The 21,188-nt window shown below is 45.0% G+C and overlaps 1 protein-coding gene across 1 annotated transcript in view; it reads right to left on the bottom strand.

The window, feature by feature from the left end:
• Nucleotides 1–16,458: 16,458 nt before the first annotated feature.
• RAB11A (RAB11A, member RAS oncogene family) overlaps nucleotides 16,459–21,188 on the bottom strand; it is a 156,147-nt gene continuing 151,417 nt past the window's right edge. The window contains exon 5 of the mRNA XM_086957986.1: nucleotides 16,459–20,841. Coding sequence (XP_086814112.1) covers nucleotides 20,702–20,841 — 140 coding nt within the window. The 3' untranslated portion in view covers nucleotides 16,459–20,701. The remainder of the gene's footprint in view (nucleotides 20,842–21,188) is intronic.

Raw genomic sequence — 21,188 nt, 5'->3', positions numbered from 1 at the left:
CGTGGTACTTCCGGGGGTCGCCTTGGGCAGGCCCTCGGCAAGAACAGGATACAGACCTGTAATAAGGGCATTTCTTTGTCTGTCTTGTTCTATTCTGACTCGTTCTCCTTCTTCTAGTAACTCTTTTTCTCTAGATTTTTCGGACTCTTCTCTACTTCTCTCTGCTTTCCTGATTTCTTTCTCTGTTCTTCTATGCGCTTCTTTACGCCATAGTTCTATGGCATCTTTCTGGGATTGTCTGGCTTTCTTTTTCCATAATGCTTCTTCTACTCTCATGATGCAATCAGCATCCCATGTCCCTGAGACAGGCCATCTATATTTCTCTTCCAGATCTTTAGTGTAATCCACCCACAAATCTAGGTACAGTATGGCATCTAAGCCATGTTTATGGTACATAAAATGTCCTGGAGTGTCCCTAAGCGGGACGGGAACTGCTTCTTCGAGTATCCCTTTCCTGGTTCCTATCTGATGTAATTTCGAGAACAGTGGCATATTTGGACTGATTTGAACGTGAACACAATAAACACAGTAATGAATTGCAAACAATCATTCATACCACGACATGAAAACACATTAAAACATTTTCGAACAGATATTGCCTAGTACATGAAAACACAATACTGGAAAAATCTCGAGATCTAGAATACTGAATTACTAGATGCACTGCTAGAACAGTACAGACATACCGGTCCAATAAAGAGACACGTCATACCGTATTCACCTAAGTGAACACGTCTGGACCAGGTCTGTCTACCCAGACCTGTCTTGACCGGGCACAAATTAATGGACCCGTCTAGATGCGTTCCCAATAACGGTACTCACCGGAAAGCAGAAACTGAAGGCCTCGGAAACTGGACTGGACTGGACTGCGTCGGGCTACGATTTCTCCTACGCATGCGCTCCGGAACAGGTGGGCCTCTGGATACCTCGGACCTTGCTCTCTCGACTTGGGGCTCTGGTCGGGATCCTCCGCATTCCTCACCGCCTCGTCTGGATGCCGGGTCGCAGTCTCCGTCTCCTCCGTAAGCCCGAGGGAGATAGCAGGAAAACCCGCAGGTGTGCACTGGATCCGTCACGGCTGTAGAAGGGGTCAAGGCCTGCGGTACATCGCCGGCGAGTGGGGAAGGGGGGCGGGGGGGGGGCCCTATTCGGGCGCCAGATTATGTGGTAAATAAAATTACCGGACTATTTTTCTATACATTAAATGACAATAAGGATAGCTCAATCAAATGAGAGGCAGAGTCCGTGGAATCTGAGTCATACGGGCTTTAATGAAATGCCTCGAGGCATGGGACATCGGGTTCCATCACCACTAAGGTTCAGGAAGGGATATTCAACATTTTATTAACATCACACAATATATATAGTAAAAGCACTTAATCGAAGTGAATACAGTAGGCGCAACAGGTGAAAAGAGAGAGATAAGAACACATGTGCGTAACAGGAGGCGTGTAAGAAGGCGTACACGTCGGCGTGCACTTGACATGTCAGAGAAACGTCACAAGAAACGTCACAAGTGGGTGGATGCTTAGAGAAAGTTTGCAGAATCAGCAGAAACTTGTGGCCTAGATGCGCACGCAACTGAGCATGACGTGTAACTGGGGAGAGCTGGGGGCTTTGACTTTTACACTAGTAGAGGCGACTAATGTCTGGGATGTCAGAACGACCTGCACCTATAGCATATCTGGTATCTTATGTTTGGAGGATGTAGTGTCTTAAGTAAAAGGTCTCTCGGGCAGAGGCCGTTCATCACTGAATGCTAGTGCGTGCATACGGATCTTCATGTAAAGTGCGGGGGCCATGGGCCTACCACGGTAACGGGTGCAGTAAATTACTTGCATGGAGACAGGAAGGCAGGGCCCTTTGCTCTGCAGCCGGGAATATGTTTACCTATTTCACTAGACTGGAATGTGTTTTCGCGGAGGCTGAGCAGATAACTGTAGGCAAAATAACGTTTTGGCAGGCAGGCCAGGCCGAGCGGGGCACCGCTCGTCTGGGCAGGATGTAAGGTAGAGGTCAGGGATGCATACCTAAACTGCAGCTTTCAGAGACAGAAAAGAACTCGGAGTCTCGATTAAGGGCCTGGCTCGACTGGGCCAGGAAACATGGAGAAAACGTGTGCTTTATTCAAAAGTGTACCATATAAAGACGTTGGCACCATAGGCCTAGAAGCCTAACTAACGTGATTTTCTTGGGGAACTGTATAACTGACATGTTAACGTTGGACGCAAATGCATATGCGTCTTTCTAGCAGGCACGGAAAAGGAATTACATGGCATACATGGGACACGTGTGTATGGATGGGGTGCGAGCGGGGGACACATTAGCTACCTAAAAATTTCTATTACCTCACCCTTTCAAGGAGGCTTGCACCCACTGCGATATCTTTTGTTTCAATGATAACCAATGTTGTCTTGAGCGTATATATTGTGTGCATGTTTCATTTAGCAGAGTTGCTCGTCGGAAGTGTACTGGGATTTCTGCAGTGCTGTAGATTAATAAACAAGAGATTATTTTCCACGTCTGCATTCTGTCCCGTTTGTGACCAGTGACATTATTTATGCTCGATCAATCAGAGGTACTGATGAGGACAGAATTAGTTCAGCCGGATTCTCTACGCCGCTGTTCATGGGTCGGTTTTGTTCCTCCTACGTCTGATGTGTACTTCTCCAGAGGGGATAACATTTCCTGAAGTCAGCATCAACAAAGGGACTGACCGTGTAACCCCGAGAAATTAGACTGATTTCGTGCGCTCTCTGAACTATTGTGAATGCAGACGTCCTGATCGGGAAAGATTTCAATCTCGGAGGTTTCTCTTTTGTTATGATTTATTAATTAGTCAACAGTCTTTGCAGCAAAAAGTGGCTAGAGTCCTCAGTAAAATAGTAGAGGTTGGAGTCTCGAACAAAATTGTATGGGTTACAGTCCCCAATAAATGAATAGTGGTTAGAATCCATAAAAAAAAAAAAAAAAAAAAAAAAAGGAGATAGCGGTCCTGTTTCTCCACTGAATAATGATGTTAAATTACCAGCCCATGTACAATTTCCCCCCACATTTGTGCATATTTTTGAGATTCCTAAGTAGTAAGACAATGGGTAACCCATTTACCATGGTGGATCAAGCGCAGCCAACACCACCAAAATATTCGCCTGCTTTTGAAATAATTAAAGAGGGACTTCCCTTGGAATTACTTCCCTCAGAACATTTCAGACTTCCAATTCCTGACTACGGGCATGTTTGCCTTTGATAAATGAGATTACCTTCGCGAAACATTGTATACATTGGGTAAGGAGAAGATGAAATTAACACAATTTAAAATATTAATTATATGGAGGACTAAGCCAGGGAGCGATTGGTAAAACAGACAATGGTAAAGGGAGATAAGAAAAAGAATAATAGAGAAATGGCCAGGGAATTAAGGGAACAATGAGAGGAACAAAGTAGGGAGGATGAATTAATTGAAGAAAAATGTTAACCAACCAGACCATTGGCATCATCGGAGCCAGACGAGTAAGACCTCATTATAGATGGGCTACTAAATAGAACATGTCCCCCTCCATATGAACAGCCTAAGATAGATAGTAGACAGAAAGATAGAAGTGAATCACCCGTACAATCTTCAAGGTTATTTATACCAGTTACATCTCCCAACAAACTAAATTAGAGGTCTAAAACATTTGTAGGTACCTCGTTGTCAACCCAGGTACTTTAACAGACAATGTGATCTGCAATGGCATTGATTATTTTGGGGCAGATGTTGAAAAAGTAGTGCTCCCTGGAGAATGTACCCAGATTATGAAAAAACATGTTTAAGAACACATGAGCAAACCTATTTCAAGGTTTGAAAGAACATAGGACCAGAGCATGTGACAATAAAGTGGAATTAAAATGTGAATACAGAGCTGCAGGATACAGATTACCCGGCTTGCAACCTTCAAGTTGGGGAACAAGAGGCACCATGTCTTTTAATGCATATAGTATCTACAATTGAAAAGATAAAACAACTACGTTTGGATGGCTAGTTTCCAAGAAGTTCCGGGGTTTAACACTACACAGCCTGTGTTTCATGTACCCATACCTTGGACTAAAGCAGAGCTATTCGCTTTCATTGAAGACTATCCAAACATTAGGAAAAATGCAGATGAGTGGTATACCCACAGAGAAAGATATTAAAGATAGGACAGTTGTTAATAAGGTACTTACATCACATGTTTTCCATAATTTTTACCAGCAGAGATATGGAAAATGTGTAATGTGGAGCAACAGGTAGTGAAGAACAAGTTACTTACCTTCAGTAACACTTTTTCTGGTGGATACAGTATATGCCTGTGGATTCCTCACCTTGTGAATATCCCCTGCGGCAGCAGCATTCAGAATTTATTTTTGTAGTTCTCCACGCCGACGAGGACAACGTCACAGAAGCATGGCTCCGCTCGCGGCTCCGCTGACGTCACTGGAGCCATAAGAGAGCTTAGTCGGCGTGATGCAGTTCCGCCCTTTTTTCCGTGCCTTCGAGGCACACGGACGGACCGACACAAATATATACAGTATACAAAGTACACAGTAATCAAACCAACACACACAGTGTGAAATCAATGCAGTAAAGCAAAAAGAATTAAACCCTTCCATTGAAAGCAACAGACATAAAATAACATCATCGTAGGTATACAAGGGTGGACAACAGGGAGGCGGGTGGGTCAGTGAGAAATCCACAGGCAGATACTGTTTCCACCAGAAAAAGCATTACCAAAGGTAAATAACTTGTTCTTCTGATGGATACATCTGCCAGTGGATTCCTCACCTTGTGAATAGAATCCCACAGCAGTCCCCATTCCTGGGGGAGTGTGTCCACCCTTCTATACCAAAAAGTCCTGTAGGACGGAACGCGCAAAGTGACAGCCCCTCCTCACCTCGGAATCTAAGCAGTAATGCTTCGCGAAGGTGTGGAGGGAGGCGCAAATTGCCGCTCTACAAATGTCCTCTACAGGAACACCTCTAGACAAGGCAGATGTAGAAGACTTAGCTCTAGTAGAATGAGCCCTTATACCCTCTGGAGGATCCTTACCGGCCAAAGAGCAACAGATCTTGATGCAAAAGATAATCCACCTGGAATGGGTGCGCTTGTGCACCGCTCTGCCTTTCCTGCAGCCAGCAAAGCTCACAAAGAGCTGGTCATCTAAACAATAGTCTCTAGTCCTAGCGAGGTACAAAAACTCACCGCCCTTTTAGGGTCCAAGCCGTGAAGGCGCTCCTCCTCCTTGGAAGGGTGAGGGGGAGGATAGAAAGAAGGAATGGTAATGGACTGCCCCAGATGAAAGGGAGTTACCATCTTAGGCAGGAAAGCAGCCCTGGTCCTGAGAACCATTCTATCAGCATAAATAGTCAGGAATGGGGGTTTTGAACTCAGAGCTTGAAGCTCACTTATCCTCCTTGCCGAAGTAATGGCAATAAGAAATACAGTCTTTAAAGACAGTCTCAAGGGACACTTGTGCAAGGGCTCAAAGGGATAACCCATCAAGTAAGTTAAGACACAATTTAAGTCCCATTGAGCCACAATAAAGGATGTGGGCGGAAATTCATTAGTTAGGCCCTTAATGAACATTAACACAATGGGTGATTTAAACAAGGACGGCTGGTCCGGCAAGCAAAGGAACGCCGACAAATAGCCCTTCACAGTAGCCACAGCAAAGCCCTGCTGGGCTAGAGAAAGAGCAAATTGAAGGATGTTGGATAAGCGAGCCCTCAAAGGGTCAATAGACTTCTCCCCACGCCAATAAACAAATTTGGACCACCTAAGGGAATAGATAGACTTGGTGGAGAGATGTCTGGCGGACAAAATAACGTCCACCGCGTCAGAAGGAAGAGAAAAAAGAATTCAGGTTGCCCCTTTCAATCTCCAGGCATGAAGGTGTAAGCTCTGGAGGTGGGGGTGTAGAACCTGCCCCTGCGACTGCAAGAGGAGGTCTGCCCTGAGAGGGAGACGGAGAGGAGGGCACAAGGAGAGGTGGAGAAGATCTGTATACCACACCCTTCTTGGCCAATCCGGGGCCATCAATATGACTTGGGACCGGTCTTGGTGAATCTTCCTCAGAACCAGAGGAATCAAGAGTTTGGGAGGAAATGCGTAAAGGAGTCGTGAGCCCAAACTCAACTGAAACGCGTCCTGCAACGGATACTGGAGACTGCAGAATGACGGGCAGTGAGCGTTCTCGTGAGTGGCAAACAGGTCCACCCGAGGAGTTCCCCACGTCGTGGTCTGCAGAGAACTGCCGACAGACTCTCTGTACGCACATTCAGAAATCCGGACATATATGCCATCAGACAAATCCGATGGTCCCGAACCCAGGAACAGAGACGCAAAACCTCTCTGCAGAGACAATGCAACCCCACTCCTCCCTGCTTATTGAGATACCACATCCCAGTAGTGTTGTCCATCAGGACTTGAACTAACTGACCGCGAAGGGAAGGGAGGAAGGCCTTGAGCGCCAAACCTAGCGCCTGCAACTCTAGAAGGTTGATATGAAGCAACCTTTCCTCCGGAGACCAAAGACCCTTGATCTCCAGATCCCCCAGATGAGCACCCCACTCTAAGGTGGATGCATCCGTTATCACTGTGGCCACCGATGGAGGTAGATGGAAGGGCTTTCCTTGCGACAGGTTGCCCTCCACACTCCACCAAGACAGATCCGCTGCAGCTTATCTGGAGATCCTCACAGACTCCCTGAGATCTCCGTTGATACCACTGCCTGCGGAGGCACCACTGGAGCGCCCTCATGTGCCAGTGTGCATGGTCCACCAACAGAAAGCAGGAAGCAAACAGACCAAGGAGGCGAAGGAACCTTGAGGATTGGAACGACTGCACCTTTGTAAAACAAGGGAATCATTTCCTGAATGTTGAGAATCCTTTGTTGAGGTGGGAATGCTCGACACAGTAGTGTCCAGTACTGCCCCTATGAACAGGTTGTGCTGAGAGGGCACCAGGTGAGACTTGGGCACGTTTATCGAGAAATCCAATTTGTACAACAGCTGAGCTGTAACCTGCAGATGATGAACCACCTTCTCTGGCGACTGTTTTGATCAGCCAGTCATCCAGATAGGGAAAAACTGGAATCCCCGATCTCCTGAGATGGGCTGCCATCACTGCCATCACCGTGGTGAAGACTCGAGATGCAGTAGTAAGTCCAAACGAGAGAACCGCAAACTGATAATGTTGCGACCCTACCGTAAAACGGAGATACTTCCTGTGCGACTTCAGGATCGGGATATGAAAATACGCGTCCTGCAAGTTGATCAATACCATCCAATTCTTCTGTTGCAGTGCTTGAAAAACCTGTGCAAGGGTGAGCATCTTGAACCTCTCCAGTTTCAGAAAAAGGTCCAAGATCCTGAGATCCAGGATTGGACGTAACCTGCCATCCTTCTTGGTAATCAGGAAATACCGGGAGTAGCATCCCTGACCCCTTTCCCGCTCTGGAACCACCTCTATCGCACCATTTTTTCAGTTAAGTTAGCACTTCCTTCTGCAGGAGAATGTCATCCTCCGAGCAAGCCCCTTGGCAAGGAGGGTAATATGGAGGGAATTCCCGAAAGGGAAGGTGTTGGACAGGCCTCGTGGCATGCCCGACCCCTCCCCGCATGGCGGGTCTCGGACTACTACTACCCCTGTTCCCCGGACAAGAACTACACCTGCAGCCCGCCGGGTCAACCCCCAGCTCTTCCCGACGGAACCCAGGCTCGTAACCACAACATTCTCGGCTGGCCCGGGTCCCTTCCCGAACCACCGTCCCCGGCCCAGCCGCCATCTTGGACCCTCCACGACCAGGCCTCGTGGCCTCGGGTCGACCTCAGCCTCAGGCCCAGCCAGGCCCCGACATCGAGGCACCACCATCCACCATCCACCCAGGGGGTAACAAGACCACTTGGCGAGTCAATAGGAGAAGGAGTGTCGATGGCTCCCCTCCGCCTGGTTTCGATCGCCCCCAGCCTCCCTGGGCGCTGGCTCCACCCCCCTGCTGGGTGTCTGGACTCCCTCATCCCGGACCCCCCGACCTCCAAGTGCGAGGGTCCGGACATCAAAGGGTGCCAGACCTATAACTGGGGTAGCTCCAGAGTAGGAAACCAGTGGTATCCTGGAGTCGAGAGACACCGAGACAAACTCATCCTTGGAGGCCTGCTGGCGCTGCCGCGGCTCCTCTTCGTGAACTATCTTTGAATGCCTGCTGGCGCTGCCGCGGCCCATCCTCGTGAACCACCTTTGAAGGCCTGCTGGCGCTGCCGCGGCTCCTCCTCGGGAACCATCTTTGTAGGCCTGCTGGCGCTGCCGCAGCCCCTCTTCGTAAACCATCCTTGAAGGCCTGCTGGCGCTGCCGCGGCCCCTACTTGCGAACCCTCCAGCTCGAGGATTGAGAGCTATACACCAGCTACCTCTGTACGGGACCAGTACTGAGACTGTCCCGCTACCCCCTTTCCCCAGAGACTAGAATTGAAGGGATCATCGTATCCTGGTCCTGCTGTATCGTCACGTTTAACCTGCCTAAGAATACCGATAAAAGTGTACAGAACCTATCTTTGTGTGGCGTCCATCTGTGGGGGGGTGGTTGCTCGTCCGTACGATCTAAGGAGAGGGCCCTCGCCAGGAGGCCTCTCCCCCTTGCTCGGCCGACCCTCAGGGTCCCCGTCTAACAGAAGGGCATACCCATTCTCTACAAGATTGAGAACCCAAAGGTCTGTAGTGACCAATTCCCAATCTTGCAAAAAATGAGTACGCCGATCCCCACAGGACCAACATGATCCAGAATGGTGGATCTAGGGCTGCTTTGCTGTGGTAAGAGAGGGGGAGGTAGAGGATGAGGAGGAGGGATGACTTGCCCCTGTAGGACTTGTACAAGGTGTTTTGCTGCTGCTGAGGCGGTCTGTAGGTCTGAAAGGACGCCCTTCCAAAACCTCTAAACGTCCTGTACAAGGAACCTCTAGGCTGAGCTTGAAGGCCCAGAGACTTGGCAGTGGCTTTACTGTCCTTAAACCTTTCCAAGGCTGCATCCGCCTTCTTTCCAAACAGCCCAGAACCATCAAAAGGAAGATCCACAAGTGTTGCCTGCACATCTGGAGAGAACTCCGATGATTTAAGCCAGCCACTACTTATTGTGGCAACAGAAGACCTCATAATCCAGGCAACAGAGTCTGCAGTGTTTAGACCACTTTGAATCACCCGACGAGCAGCCGCTTGAGTGTCTGAAAATACCTCTTTAAAATTCTACCTGTCCTCTTCAGACAATTTAGGGGCAAGTTGTTTAGCAGAGTCCATTAGGGTATGGATGTAACGACCCAAAAGACAGGTGGCATTTGTGGACTTCAAGGCCATGCTTGCCGAGGAAAACACCTTTTTTGCAGACTGGTCAAGCTTTTTGCAGACTGGTCAAGCTTTTTCGACTCCCTATCGCCAGGAACCTGAGGAAAAGCCCCAGATCTTTTGGAACAGGCAGCTTGAACCACCAGACTCTCAGGAGAAGGAAGGGGGGGGGGGGGGGAGTTAAAAAAAAGTCTGGGTCCCCTGGAGCTGTCCTGTATCTCCTGGCAAAAGACTTAGAAACGGCCAGAGCCGAAAAGGGATTATGCCAAACCTCCATTACAGGCTCAGTGATTGCATCATTGAATGGCAGCAAAGGTTCTACCACAGTTGAAAGTGAATGAAGTACTTCCGTCAAGATACTGGACTTAAATTCATCCGTGGGAAGCTGGAGGTCTAAAAGTTCTGCTGCCTTCCTTATTACTGTGTGGTAAGGAGCCACATCCTTTGAAGGAGCATCAAATGGAGGTGAAAGCTCCCATTCCGGAGACATATCAAGGCCACTTGCCTCCTTCAATTCTTCAAAATAGTCAGACTCCTGAATCTCACCATCCTCCATTTCTTCCAAACCATACCTCTGCTCTTCTAAAACCTTCTGAGCTTCTCTTCTAGATCTCATTCTCGGAACCGGTGTCAGTGGAGCTAAACAAGACTCCGACGGAGACGGCGTCGAACACGGATCCGGAGGCACAGCCTACGAACGAGGTCGAGCTGACGGCGCCAGAGATGAAGGGAACGGCGTTGGCATCCTCGGCACCGGGAAATGCCAAGACGGCGCAGCTGGTAGAAATGGCATAAAGGGAGCCTGAGCATATAGGCCTGAGGAACCCCCAGATTAAACACCATAGGACCCATGGAACCCGAAGGTGCTCCAGAGGGGTATATCGCCCTTTGAAAGACTCCATACATCGCATTTAAATAAAGCAATGGATCTTGGCCAGGGCCAGGAAAAGGTGGTTAAGCGCTTGGAGAAGGTTCCGGCGTAGGCATTACCGGACTCTGGTCAATCGGCGCAGATGGTGGAGCCACTGTAGTAGACGACTCAATTGGCACTGGAACTTCTTCCACGGGAGCTGGAGTCGGTGTCTGAGAATGCGCTGGCGAAGCCGATCTTACAGGAGAACCTTTATTCGAGGGAGGAGAGCCGAAGTCTTTACAACGTCGAGGAGTTGGCGAGGTCGACTTCGGAACAGTGTCTTTATCTGAGCGGCGTCTTGATCCATGCCTCTTCTTATGCTTCTTAGATCTAGAAGCATGCCCAGACGTCTACTTCGAGCTCGACCTGGAACGAGACCTCGACCTTCTTCGACCTCTTTTCTCCCTCATCTTCGCCATGAAGAGTTTCGCTTCAATACCTTCGGATTCATGTTTCTACAGCGGGTGCATCCCTCGACGTCGTGATCCGACGACAGGCACCAGACACAATATTCATAAGGATCTGTAATAGACATGTGTCCTCCGCACTCTCTGAAGGGCTTGAACCCGGACTTCCTCGACAACATCCTCGAGAAGGAAAGAAGACCAGAAATACAAGCAGAAACACAAAGTAGCAAGTGAAACCATGGAGAGTCTAAGAAAACCGTTCGCGTCGACGGTGCAGAAAAAAGGGAACTGACGTCATCACGCCGACAGGCCTCTCTTATGGCTCCAGTGACGTCAGCGGAGCAGCCAACGGAGCCATGCCTCGGTGACGTCGTCCTCGTCGGCGTGGAGAGCTACAAAAAAAATTTCTGAATGCTGCTGGCCCAGGGGATATTCACAAGGTGCGGAATCCACTGGCAGATGTATCCATCAGAAGTGGCATAATACAACATTAAAAGGAGAGAATGGATGACTGGACCATACATGACGAAATACAAGAACTGTCCATGTTAGTTTTAACATTTTTACAAACTACTAGCTTACCCGTCGTGCGTTGCTGCGATCTCAGAAGAAAGGAAATTTAGGAAACTTGTTAAGATAACATTTAATTTACATTGTGTCATTTTTATTGAAACTTATTCATTTCAATATGGAAAACATTTTAAAGTGTTTTAATTCTGTTTATTTATTCGAATGCTTGGGGATACACGGTATTTTTTGTTTTTCCGTCTGGTGCGTATACGAATAAATCAGAAGGTTTTCCGACGTGTGAGCTGGCCACATACAGTTGTCCATGTGGAAAGCACGGATTCTCCAAATCTAGTCCAAACACTTGCAGCGATTGTCCTTGTGCTTTGTTGAGGGTCATTGCAAAAGCGAGTTGCACCGGAAACTGTAAACGGTCAGTATTGGAAAGATTATGAGGGCCCTAGTAAGCCGGGGGGCCGATATTTAACCCATTTTTTTTTTTGCCAGAAACCTTTGTGGGAGTGTACTCAACAACTTCCCAAAGTTTCATGCCGATCGGATGAATGTTGTAGTGATGCATAAAGGACAGACAGACATACTTTTGTTTTTATACTAGCAGCCCGCCCCGGCGTTGCCCGGGGGCAGAAGGGGCCTGAGGGCAGCATTTTGTGCTTTTGCTTAGTCCCGGCCGGGCCCCCGCCCGCACGCCCCGATGTTGCCTACACCGGCCCCCCCACGCCCGCCCCGACATTGCCTATACCGCCCCCGCCCGCCTGCCCGCCTCCCGCCCGCCTGCCTCCCACCTATGCCTTACCTCAGCCACACTCCGGACTTCACTGCCACTCCCGGGCCCCCGCCTGTCCCGACATTGCCCGGACCGCCTCCCGCCTCGCCTTACCTGAGCCGCCGCGCCACTCCTCGCCGCTCGTCACCGCTCCTCCCCGCCTGTCGTCATCACGCAGGTGTAGGTCGCGGTCAGCGCTACGTTACGGCCGGCGCTAGTTTTGGGGACTACTTTGTTTTTAAAGTTTAATTTTTGAATTTACTTTTTTTTTAATTTTATGCAGCCTATGTCCATCTACACACCCTGAGGATTACAACAATGTATTGGGTGTGTGGATTGGCGCTGTGGGTCCGGAGTTTACCTTGCCAAAAGGTTTCTGTTCTCTCTTTATAATAGTAGTATAGATTATTATGGCAAGAAAGAAGGTAGACTGGAATACATTAGCATACGCCACACAGAGAAACAGTCCATGCACATTGTGCCCACGTACATAAGTTGTATTCGGCACGCGGTGACATGGACCAAGAGGAGGAAGGAGCGGCAAGTGCATTGGTTAGCCGTTTTGTTCAAGGTTTACAAAATCAACTAAAGAAATCTATTAATGATTCAATACCTTGTTGCACTGCTAAAACCACTGATTGAAATGCAGGCCACAGCACAGTATTATTCTGACAAGCGTGAGGATGAGTTTCAAAAGGACAAACCCAGGAAGGATTTGAAGACTCGAGTTTTATCACAACAAACTAGCAATAGGGGGGAGAGGAATGCAATGAGGAGGATACATGGGACGAAGTGCAAGAGGACGAGGGAACTCTGCACCACCACAAATGCAGGCCAATACCGGGGCATGTCACAACTGTGGGGCAGCACTGTTCCCATGGGAGGAGAAATGGAAGCAGAGGAGAAAAAGGAACACCATTGTTGTGTAAAGGAGATCCACCTCAACCAACTGCCCGCTTTCCCTCTTCCAGCCAGGCATGTCTCATTCAGAAATATCTGCCCATTTCCCAGAGTTGTGCCCCAGAGCCATCAAAAGAGTAGAAAGCTGAAGATGAATTGAAATATTAAACCTCCAAAAGAGTCCTAGTCAATTTGCATAAACATATATCTGTTTCCCAGATATTTGACTCCGAGCCATATCAGGAATTCAGTCGAAGCTGTAAGCTCGCATATAGCCATTTCCATCCAGACATGTCTTTTCTAGTCCATGGAGTTACCATCACTGATTATTTATGGACTTCTGCAAACAGTAACCAAATCCTTTCTTCTGCCGACTGCAATATTACTAACACTATTTCTCTGGAAAGAGTTCCACTTTTTGACAGCATCATGGTCAGCTCCATCTTGTAGGCAAGTTAGGTTTTACTAGCCCCTTCCATCTAACCAACAGGAATTCATCGGTGACAACCAACACAAATATGGGCCCTCCTCAAATCGTCATGGTAAACGTTTGTATCCATCTTCGCCTTAGACTCAATGTCACAATGTTTAAAAAAATCAACTCCATTACTCTAGTGTTTTCTACTGCTAGGTTTCTCTGTTTTGCTTTTGTTCCACTCCGAACTCACAACCACTGAGCCCATTCCGTGCGTCCTCTACCTTCCTCTCTGTATTTTTGGTTGGAATAGTAACTCTGTTCTGCCTTAAATCGACTTGCAGGGCAGTGCAGTGCAGGGCACAGTCCGTTCCCAATTAGTCATAGTTGCTTCATCAGGTGTTAGTACTAGTTGTCCTCCCAACGATGACTGCTCCAGAGGATTTTGAATAAGTTCCCATTTTCTTCTCTTCTAGCAAAAATTGGGGGATTTCCCAATAACTGCCGAAAAGGTAAGATACCCAGGCGGTTTCTATAAAAGGATTCTCAAAAGAAACAAAAGAGCTGGTAAATCACTAAAGGTTATAATGGCACCCTCAAAGGGACCACAAGCAGACTAAGGTTTCCAAAAACCTGATGCACAGGGTATATGAAAAACAACCAAAAACCGGGTAACTCTTAAAATCAGACCCTCTATCACAGTTCAATATTCCACTTCTTGTAGTAAACAATTCCTTGCATACGTTCTGCTCTCAGCTAATGCACAGGCATGTTCAGGCTACAGCGCTACATATTCAGGCTACAGGTCTACGATGAAGTGGCAGCAGAGGCCAGAAATGATGGATTCTATATTATAAAATCACAAGAGACAGATCTTCGAAAAACAGTGATTCTTTCAATATATAAAGTGATGGGTATAAGCAAACCTTCCCCACAAGTCTAATGGCATTGCTATAGGTTGTTTGCGGAATTATATAGTTTTGTGTGTCTTCATATTAAAATTCCTCCACCTTCTACTCAAGGCATGGTCTCCTCAACATATATAACTCTGATAGAAACCTCTGCTCATTGTCTATTTTAAAGGAGGAGAGTTGGATATCCGAGAGTTTAGGAAAATGAGGATACAACCTAGCCATGTCAAGTTATTCTAATGCCTATGGTAAGACTGACCATGCCTCTGGCGTGTGAGGCAGAGCTATGAAGCAGACAAGAAAGTCTATTTTACATTTCAATTATTTTAACACACAAGCCAATATCATACAATCTGCGGAATAAGAAGTGCAATAGGCAGATCTCAACTACAGAAAGGAATACCCAAGTTAAAAATTGGGGCCAGTCGGATGGCATCAAGTCCTAAAAATACATCACTGAAAAAAAAAAAAAAAAGAAAAAAAAAAGGATAAGGTGACGCTATAGTTTAATGAAAATGTCAGCGAAAACATATGGTTTCAAACAGACTAAACCAATAAAATTCATCATGTATGGTTATGTCAAATAACTATAACTCATGCCCTCGCCATGCAGTGTAATCATCAATTATGTCATTTCGGAAGTTGCAGTGAGGTTAGTGAAGAGGTCATTTATTAAACATGTCATTAGTGAATAATATGTGATGTCATTAGCAGTGCATAAGTTATACTTTAGGGCACAAGTAATAAGATACTTTAGATAACTAGGACTGGTGAATTTCAGTGGTTTGGGTAGTTTAAAGCGGCATGTTTTAACTGACTTACACCTAACTATAACGTCATTTCATTTTAATTTTGTACATTTTTTTCCACTTTTTTTTAACATTAAGTAAGATGTCTATTGCCATTTCCGGGTTGGATATGTTCCCGACCGCCCCCTCACCCCCACACACAGCTTTTGGGCGTGCACAGCGTTGGGTTGGGCGTCCAATCCGTTACAGTGCACGTCTGAAGTCATGGGGTTTCGCACACGGCCTGGCCGGAACTTTAATTCAAAAACTACTGAACGTATTTACACCAAATCACAAAAAGCACTCTTTCTGCCATTTTTTGTGGGATTGCTGTTCAATTTTTCTATAAATATTTGCATGGGAAAACACATTTTCCTCCCTCCCATCCTTTTCAGTTTTTTACCTCAGCCCCAAATTGACGAAACATTGGGCCTTTCCAGGTAGGAGCAGAGGTGGATGAACTTTTTTTGTAGAAACTTTTGGGAACGTTCTTTAAATGGTAAAGTTATTAGCAAACCAAAAAGTTAGTTTCCTATAGAAATGTGGTCTTAACAAGAACTACCCAGTGCAACTGCCACCGAGTAATATAAAAAAAAGATTTAACATGCTGCAATTATGACACAAAAAGGCAATAACACACTTGGGAGCATTCTTGCACAGCTCTAGTATAGCACCTATAACAGATCTTGGATTCTGGTTTCTTTTCACCGAAAATGTACCCGTTTGCCCACATATTGAAGGTTTACTCTTACTTCAAGACCATGAACATAAATAGGCTTAGTGGTGAAAGGAAAGATAACACTGACATCCTCTATGATCCTTCAATGGTGCAGAGGTTTTCTAGGCACAGGATGACTGCAAGGCCCATCTAGTGGAACTGTGTCCTCATCACTCTGGTCTGAAGACATTTCTTTGCATGTAGCAACTTTTCTGCATAAAGTAAGGTCTTCTCTCGACACCTGAACATCCCCAAACAAGGTTAACTGTATTACTATTTGTTCTTGATAAATACTTCAACTATGGCATTTTTACTTTGTCTACATAATGTATTATCTTGGGTATCAAAATATCTTTTATAGTCCCCCATTTCATGATGGTGCCATTTTTGTCTGTTGGTAATCCACCCCATTCCCAAGGGACCACAAAAATCCTGTCTCTTTACACTCACTGGACACAATGTTTCAAAACTGAGTAATCAGATACAATAATCCAAACATCCCTCTCCTGTGCCATCAAAACAGTTAATCTCACAGAGTATTGCACACCATGTGTATCTCCAACCTAAATAGGTGATTTTGGTCTTTGCTACATTTAATCAGTTTCAACCAATGTGACCACTCCTCAACGTTTTCTTACAATCCTCATTAGGTCACTCTTGATTTTAAAATATCTTCGATTCCAGAAGAGCTGCAAAGTTGTAGATAAAGTGAAGATCTATGAGCAACGTATTCCATTCACTAAAATAAATCGATGGACAACAAAGGTAGGCCCCTGAAATCATTTTAATCAGTTACTGTGACCATATGCACCAAAATCAATCTAAAAACATAACAAATAAAATTACATCACATGCATAAAATACAAAGTAGTCATTTACAAAGATCAAACAGCATCTTCAGAAGAGAACAAACATGAAGAAAAGGAATGGTCATAGAAACATAGTCAACGACAAGCGCAATGCCCTCTGTGTGCCTCGACACTTCATCAGCACTGCCAGGCAGTAGGGTGGGCAAAGGGACAGAGGATAAGGCCATACATGAATACATTCTTGGCCAGCTGCAATGGCAGCACCACAAAATCCCTTGCAGTGTAGACAGAAGGGCAGAGGGGAATGCCACAATTTTTCATGCTCTATGTGTGGAATGGATTTGTATGTATGAATTGTCCTAAAATGTACAGGGGAGCATTGTAGGGTGGACAGTGCATGGAGTTTAATGCATGAAAGAGAGCAGATAAAAGTAAAAGACAGAGAACTTGCAGGATGAGCAAACCGGTAGACTACTTTCCTAAAGCTTTCTTGGTTTACTGCTATGTTAGAGTTAGATAATTCAGTTTCTCTCATGAATCATGGAACTTATGTTCCTGGAACAACCTACTAATAGAGTTCTGCCCGAGAAGTCCTTTTCAAATGGCATACATGCGCCAACATATAGGTACATATATAGATATTTTCTATCTTCTATAATTTTGCACACTTTACTAAACACAAAGGAATGTTTCATAGACGCTACCAAATCAGGCCTACTATTGATCACGTATAGCAAAGGTTGGTCACTTTAAACTGCCAAACCACTGTGATATATGCATATACTTTGGCATCTATACAAGTATATAAGACATGTAGAAGAGGGTTTGGTCCAATAATATCCACTCAAAGCAAATCATAACCAGAATAAGCCTTTAACACAGATTGATACTCATGGACTTCTTAACGTTTATCTGGAAACACAATTATATGTCACCTCTGGAAACATCTCAAGCAACATATGCAGAGGCATCTTGGAATAAATTCTGAGATCTAGAAACAACTCCTTCCGATATCCATGGACATCTTTGAATAACCCAACTTAGATCTATGGGCCTCTTGGAATTCCCCATCATAACACATACAGAAACCATAGAACACCCTGGAGTGCCAAGAGGAAAAATGCCATAAACTTCCTCACAAAAAGACAAAGGATTTCAGACAAAGCATATACTAATGATGATGGACATAGTGGAATACTATGCTAATTTCAAGAAGCCTTTAAACCCAAACCCAAACCCAAAAACACACACAAGCACCTCCCCTCACCCTTCCGCTGACACACCACTGGTCTATGCTTGCCCTCATCTTCATCCTTCCCAAATGGGAACAATGCAAGTCTATGAACAATGTACACCAACACCCAATAACCTGTATCTACATCCGTTAAACACATATGTGCACCTAAGAAGAGCAACCAGCCCACAAGTCCACGTGTATATCATGGCAGAGGCACCAACAATTCAAGCATGGGGAAACTAGGACACAATCAATTCTTATGAACATTGATGATGGAAAATATGAGCCTTTTGCTATTAAATTATCATCAAATGTTCTACACATAGGTTTTTGGGACACATCTAACCAACAGAAAAATATGCAGTAGGCCTCTTTGGCAGCATTTTCAAGGTACACCCTCTCTCCATATTTTCACATAAGAGTTTAACATTAAAATAAAAGGGATAGCAAAATAAAGATACCTGGATGATCTAGCAAGATGTTGGGGCAAATGGTGGACAGACATTTAGATAGTGGTTCAAAAGGGGCATTTAAAAAAAAATCAACATGGAGTACTGTGGAACATGCAACAGAATCCAAATGTTCTGGAAAAAGCAATTTTCTTGGCAGGGATTTTGATGCCAGAGAAGAATATCTGACTACAAGTCTGCAAGATTACTAGGAGAAAAAGCATCAGAAATAGTCTGTAAACTCACAAATTCTTTCAAATCAGTTGGAAGCAACAGAAAATGATATTCAGGATAGGCGAAAAATCCACTGCCATACTAATAAAGAAAGAAAAAAAAAAGGACTTTTCAGGTCCATATGCAGCCAGGAGTACATAGAGCATCATAAGGGCGAGAAAGCAGCAGAACTGATTGAAGGAACCAGTGGAAATAGGATGGCTAATAAACAGAAAATATCTAAGACTTCCCAAGAGCTCCCACAAACAATTTAAAATGAAGAAAAGAAAAACAAATGTTGCTCCCCAGGAATTGAGAAGAATGAAGGTTAGTCGGTTAGTGTGAAATGACTATTCCCTCTGCCATGCCATATCACCATCTCCCAGCTCTATTCTCATCTTTCGATTCTAGAAGACAAGAGGCCTGCAGTGCACTCATCTAGTTTCACACACATGATGATTGCAAGCACAGACAGGGAGCATAACGCTTTATCAACAGAAGAAACATGACACATTACAAAGAAAAAGTGCCTTGCACGTGGTACAAGGGTGCAGGGGGTTGTGATTGGAGTTATTTTTTATTAAGCAATAAAAAGTGGTTTAAATAATATATATATATATATATTTTAAAGGGTCATCCACATGGCTGCAGTCCTTAACATACCACACACCTCATTGAGTGGTACTACCTTTGTACTATACTTGAGAGAGGAATTTCTGGGTGGGCACACATCGCACTTTGTCTTTTCTTTGCCAAAACACACAGCCTACATAATTTTCACACTTGTGTTGTAGAAATATTTTTTTTGTAGTGGAAGCTCTTTTAACACTGCAACTTTGCCCACTTACCATATGCCTATCACTGCATGCAGCAATCCTTAAAGGTTTAGTGCTATGAACAAGGTATTTGGTGAAATTAGTAAGTAAATGTTTACTGCGAGCAGAATGCCAACTGCAACTTTCTTGCAGCATTACTCTGGGCGCTACAAGGATTACCTAATTAAAGAGGGGTCACTATTTAACGCTAACCATACTTTTAAAGATTCAGTAGCTGCTTAGTAGCATTTTTGCCAGTGTTAAATCCCGGTTTGTGATCGTATCCTGCAACGTTACACAGAGATTCAGCTTTGCTACCCTCTTAAATGAGCATGCACAAGACAACAACGTGAATATTGAGTAGCAACATCACTCATGAGCATATCCCACAGTCTAAGAAAATTTACTTTTGAAGAACCAATTTCCAGATCTCTGCACGCAGATCTTGGAGATCAATATTCCACACACTGTAAAAACGTTTTTATTTGCCTTTGAAAGTAATATTAAAATCCAGAGATGGGGCTTATTGAATTGAATCTTTTATAATACCAAATTTAGCTAAACTGTGAGAATATTTCCCATCCTTTAGTCTTAATTCAAAATAGGAATGACAATAGAAGTATAATAGCCATTTCATCAGCAAACTGCTGAAGTGGTATCCTTACAGGTCTCATGATAAACTATCTGGAGCTCGTACAAAGAAGCAGTCCATCTTGACCTCGTAACTGAACCCCAGGTATTTTTAAGTGTTTGTATGGCCTACTTGTTAACAAATACAAATAACAATCCTACAAACACCAGAGGATCAGGGTTTATGGTTTGGTTCAGTGACCATCGCCAGACAGGTGTGGAGGATAGGCACTACTTTCAAGGGCGGCTTCTACTGTACCTAGGACTATGGGATATGGAAAACCATTCTGCTTTTAAGAACATCTTAAAATTGTCATTCTAGAGAGGGACTCAAATATCTAGCAATCACTTTTGCTTTGCAATGGCTTTTCTCATCTTCGTGCAATTTAACTTGCTTTTATTTTTCACAGTCCCCAGTACCAAAAGGCAGTCATTGGTGGCACTGGCCACTATAAAACTACAATCAACCAAGTCATTGCAGTGCAACAGTATTTTGTTTCCTGTATTGATGTGCTTGCAGAGCAGCATATTTTCAAGTGTGTAGCAAACATGACAATCTTATAGCAGTTAAGCGAGAAAAATTATTTACTGCACTATTGTGAATTCACCCATAACGGATCAGCCCCATAGGCGTTATAGACTTTCCTCCCCTGAGAGTGGTGGTAGTAAGAAATCTTACAAGGGCCAGTGGAGAACTTTGTTTTTTAAAATCATAAGAATTTGAAACATGTAAAAACCCAAGACAGGGAGAACAAACAAAAGGCATCCAGCCCGGAAGGAACGGGCTCAGCAAGAGCATTCCAAATCGTCCGAAAGAGGACTATGCAGCACCTCTGAGGAGGGTGGTTGGGGCTTCTTAGATATTTTGACAACACTGCATCTTTGGTTTGTTCTCCGTGGTAGGTGGCACGTGGATTGGGACCACGTTGTTGCTTGGAGACATGTCATTCTCTCGCCGATCCGACATCTGCTTCTGTGAGACAATACGGTAAATTTCTGCAAAGGAACAGAATGGGGAAGATTTAAGAACAAAACATTTCTCATGTCAAATGAATTATTTCTATAATGCAGGAAACACACACCTGAATGAGTCCAATTGTCAGGCCCGATTGGTCAAAGACAATGTTGCTGCTATTCTATTATTATGAACACTAGAAGTACGGAGTTCCAGTAGTGCTATCATTTATGTAAAACATATATTAACAAATTAATCTTCATGCAAAAACACTGAAGTAGATTTGCAGTATTCAAAAGTATGAATCAAAGAAGACACTTCCCTGAAAGATACATTGAGTTAACAGCTGAAAATTGAGATAAGATAGTCATTGTTCGACCATCCTGCA

Source organism: Lissotriton vulgaris, chromosome 2_1 (genome assembly GCF_964263255.1).
Source record: "Lissotriton vulgaris chromosome 2_1, aLisVul1.2, whole genome shotgun sequence".
NCBI classification, from domain to species: domain Eukaryota; kingdom Metazoa; phylum Chordata; class Amphibia; order Caudata; family Salamandridae; genus Lissotriton; species Lissotriton vulgaris.
Note: the sequence above shows the minus strand (reverse complement) of the source record. Positions and strands in the feature narration are given on the sequence as shown.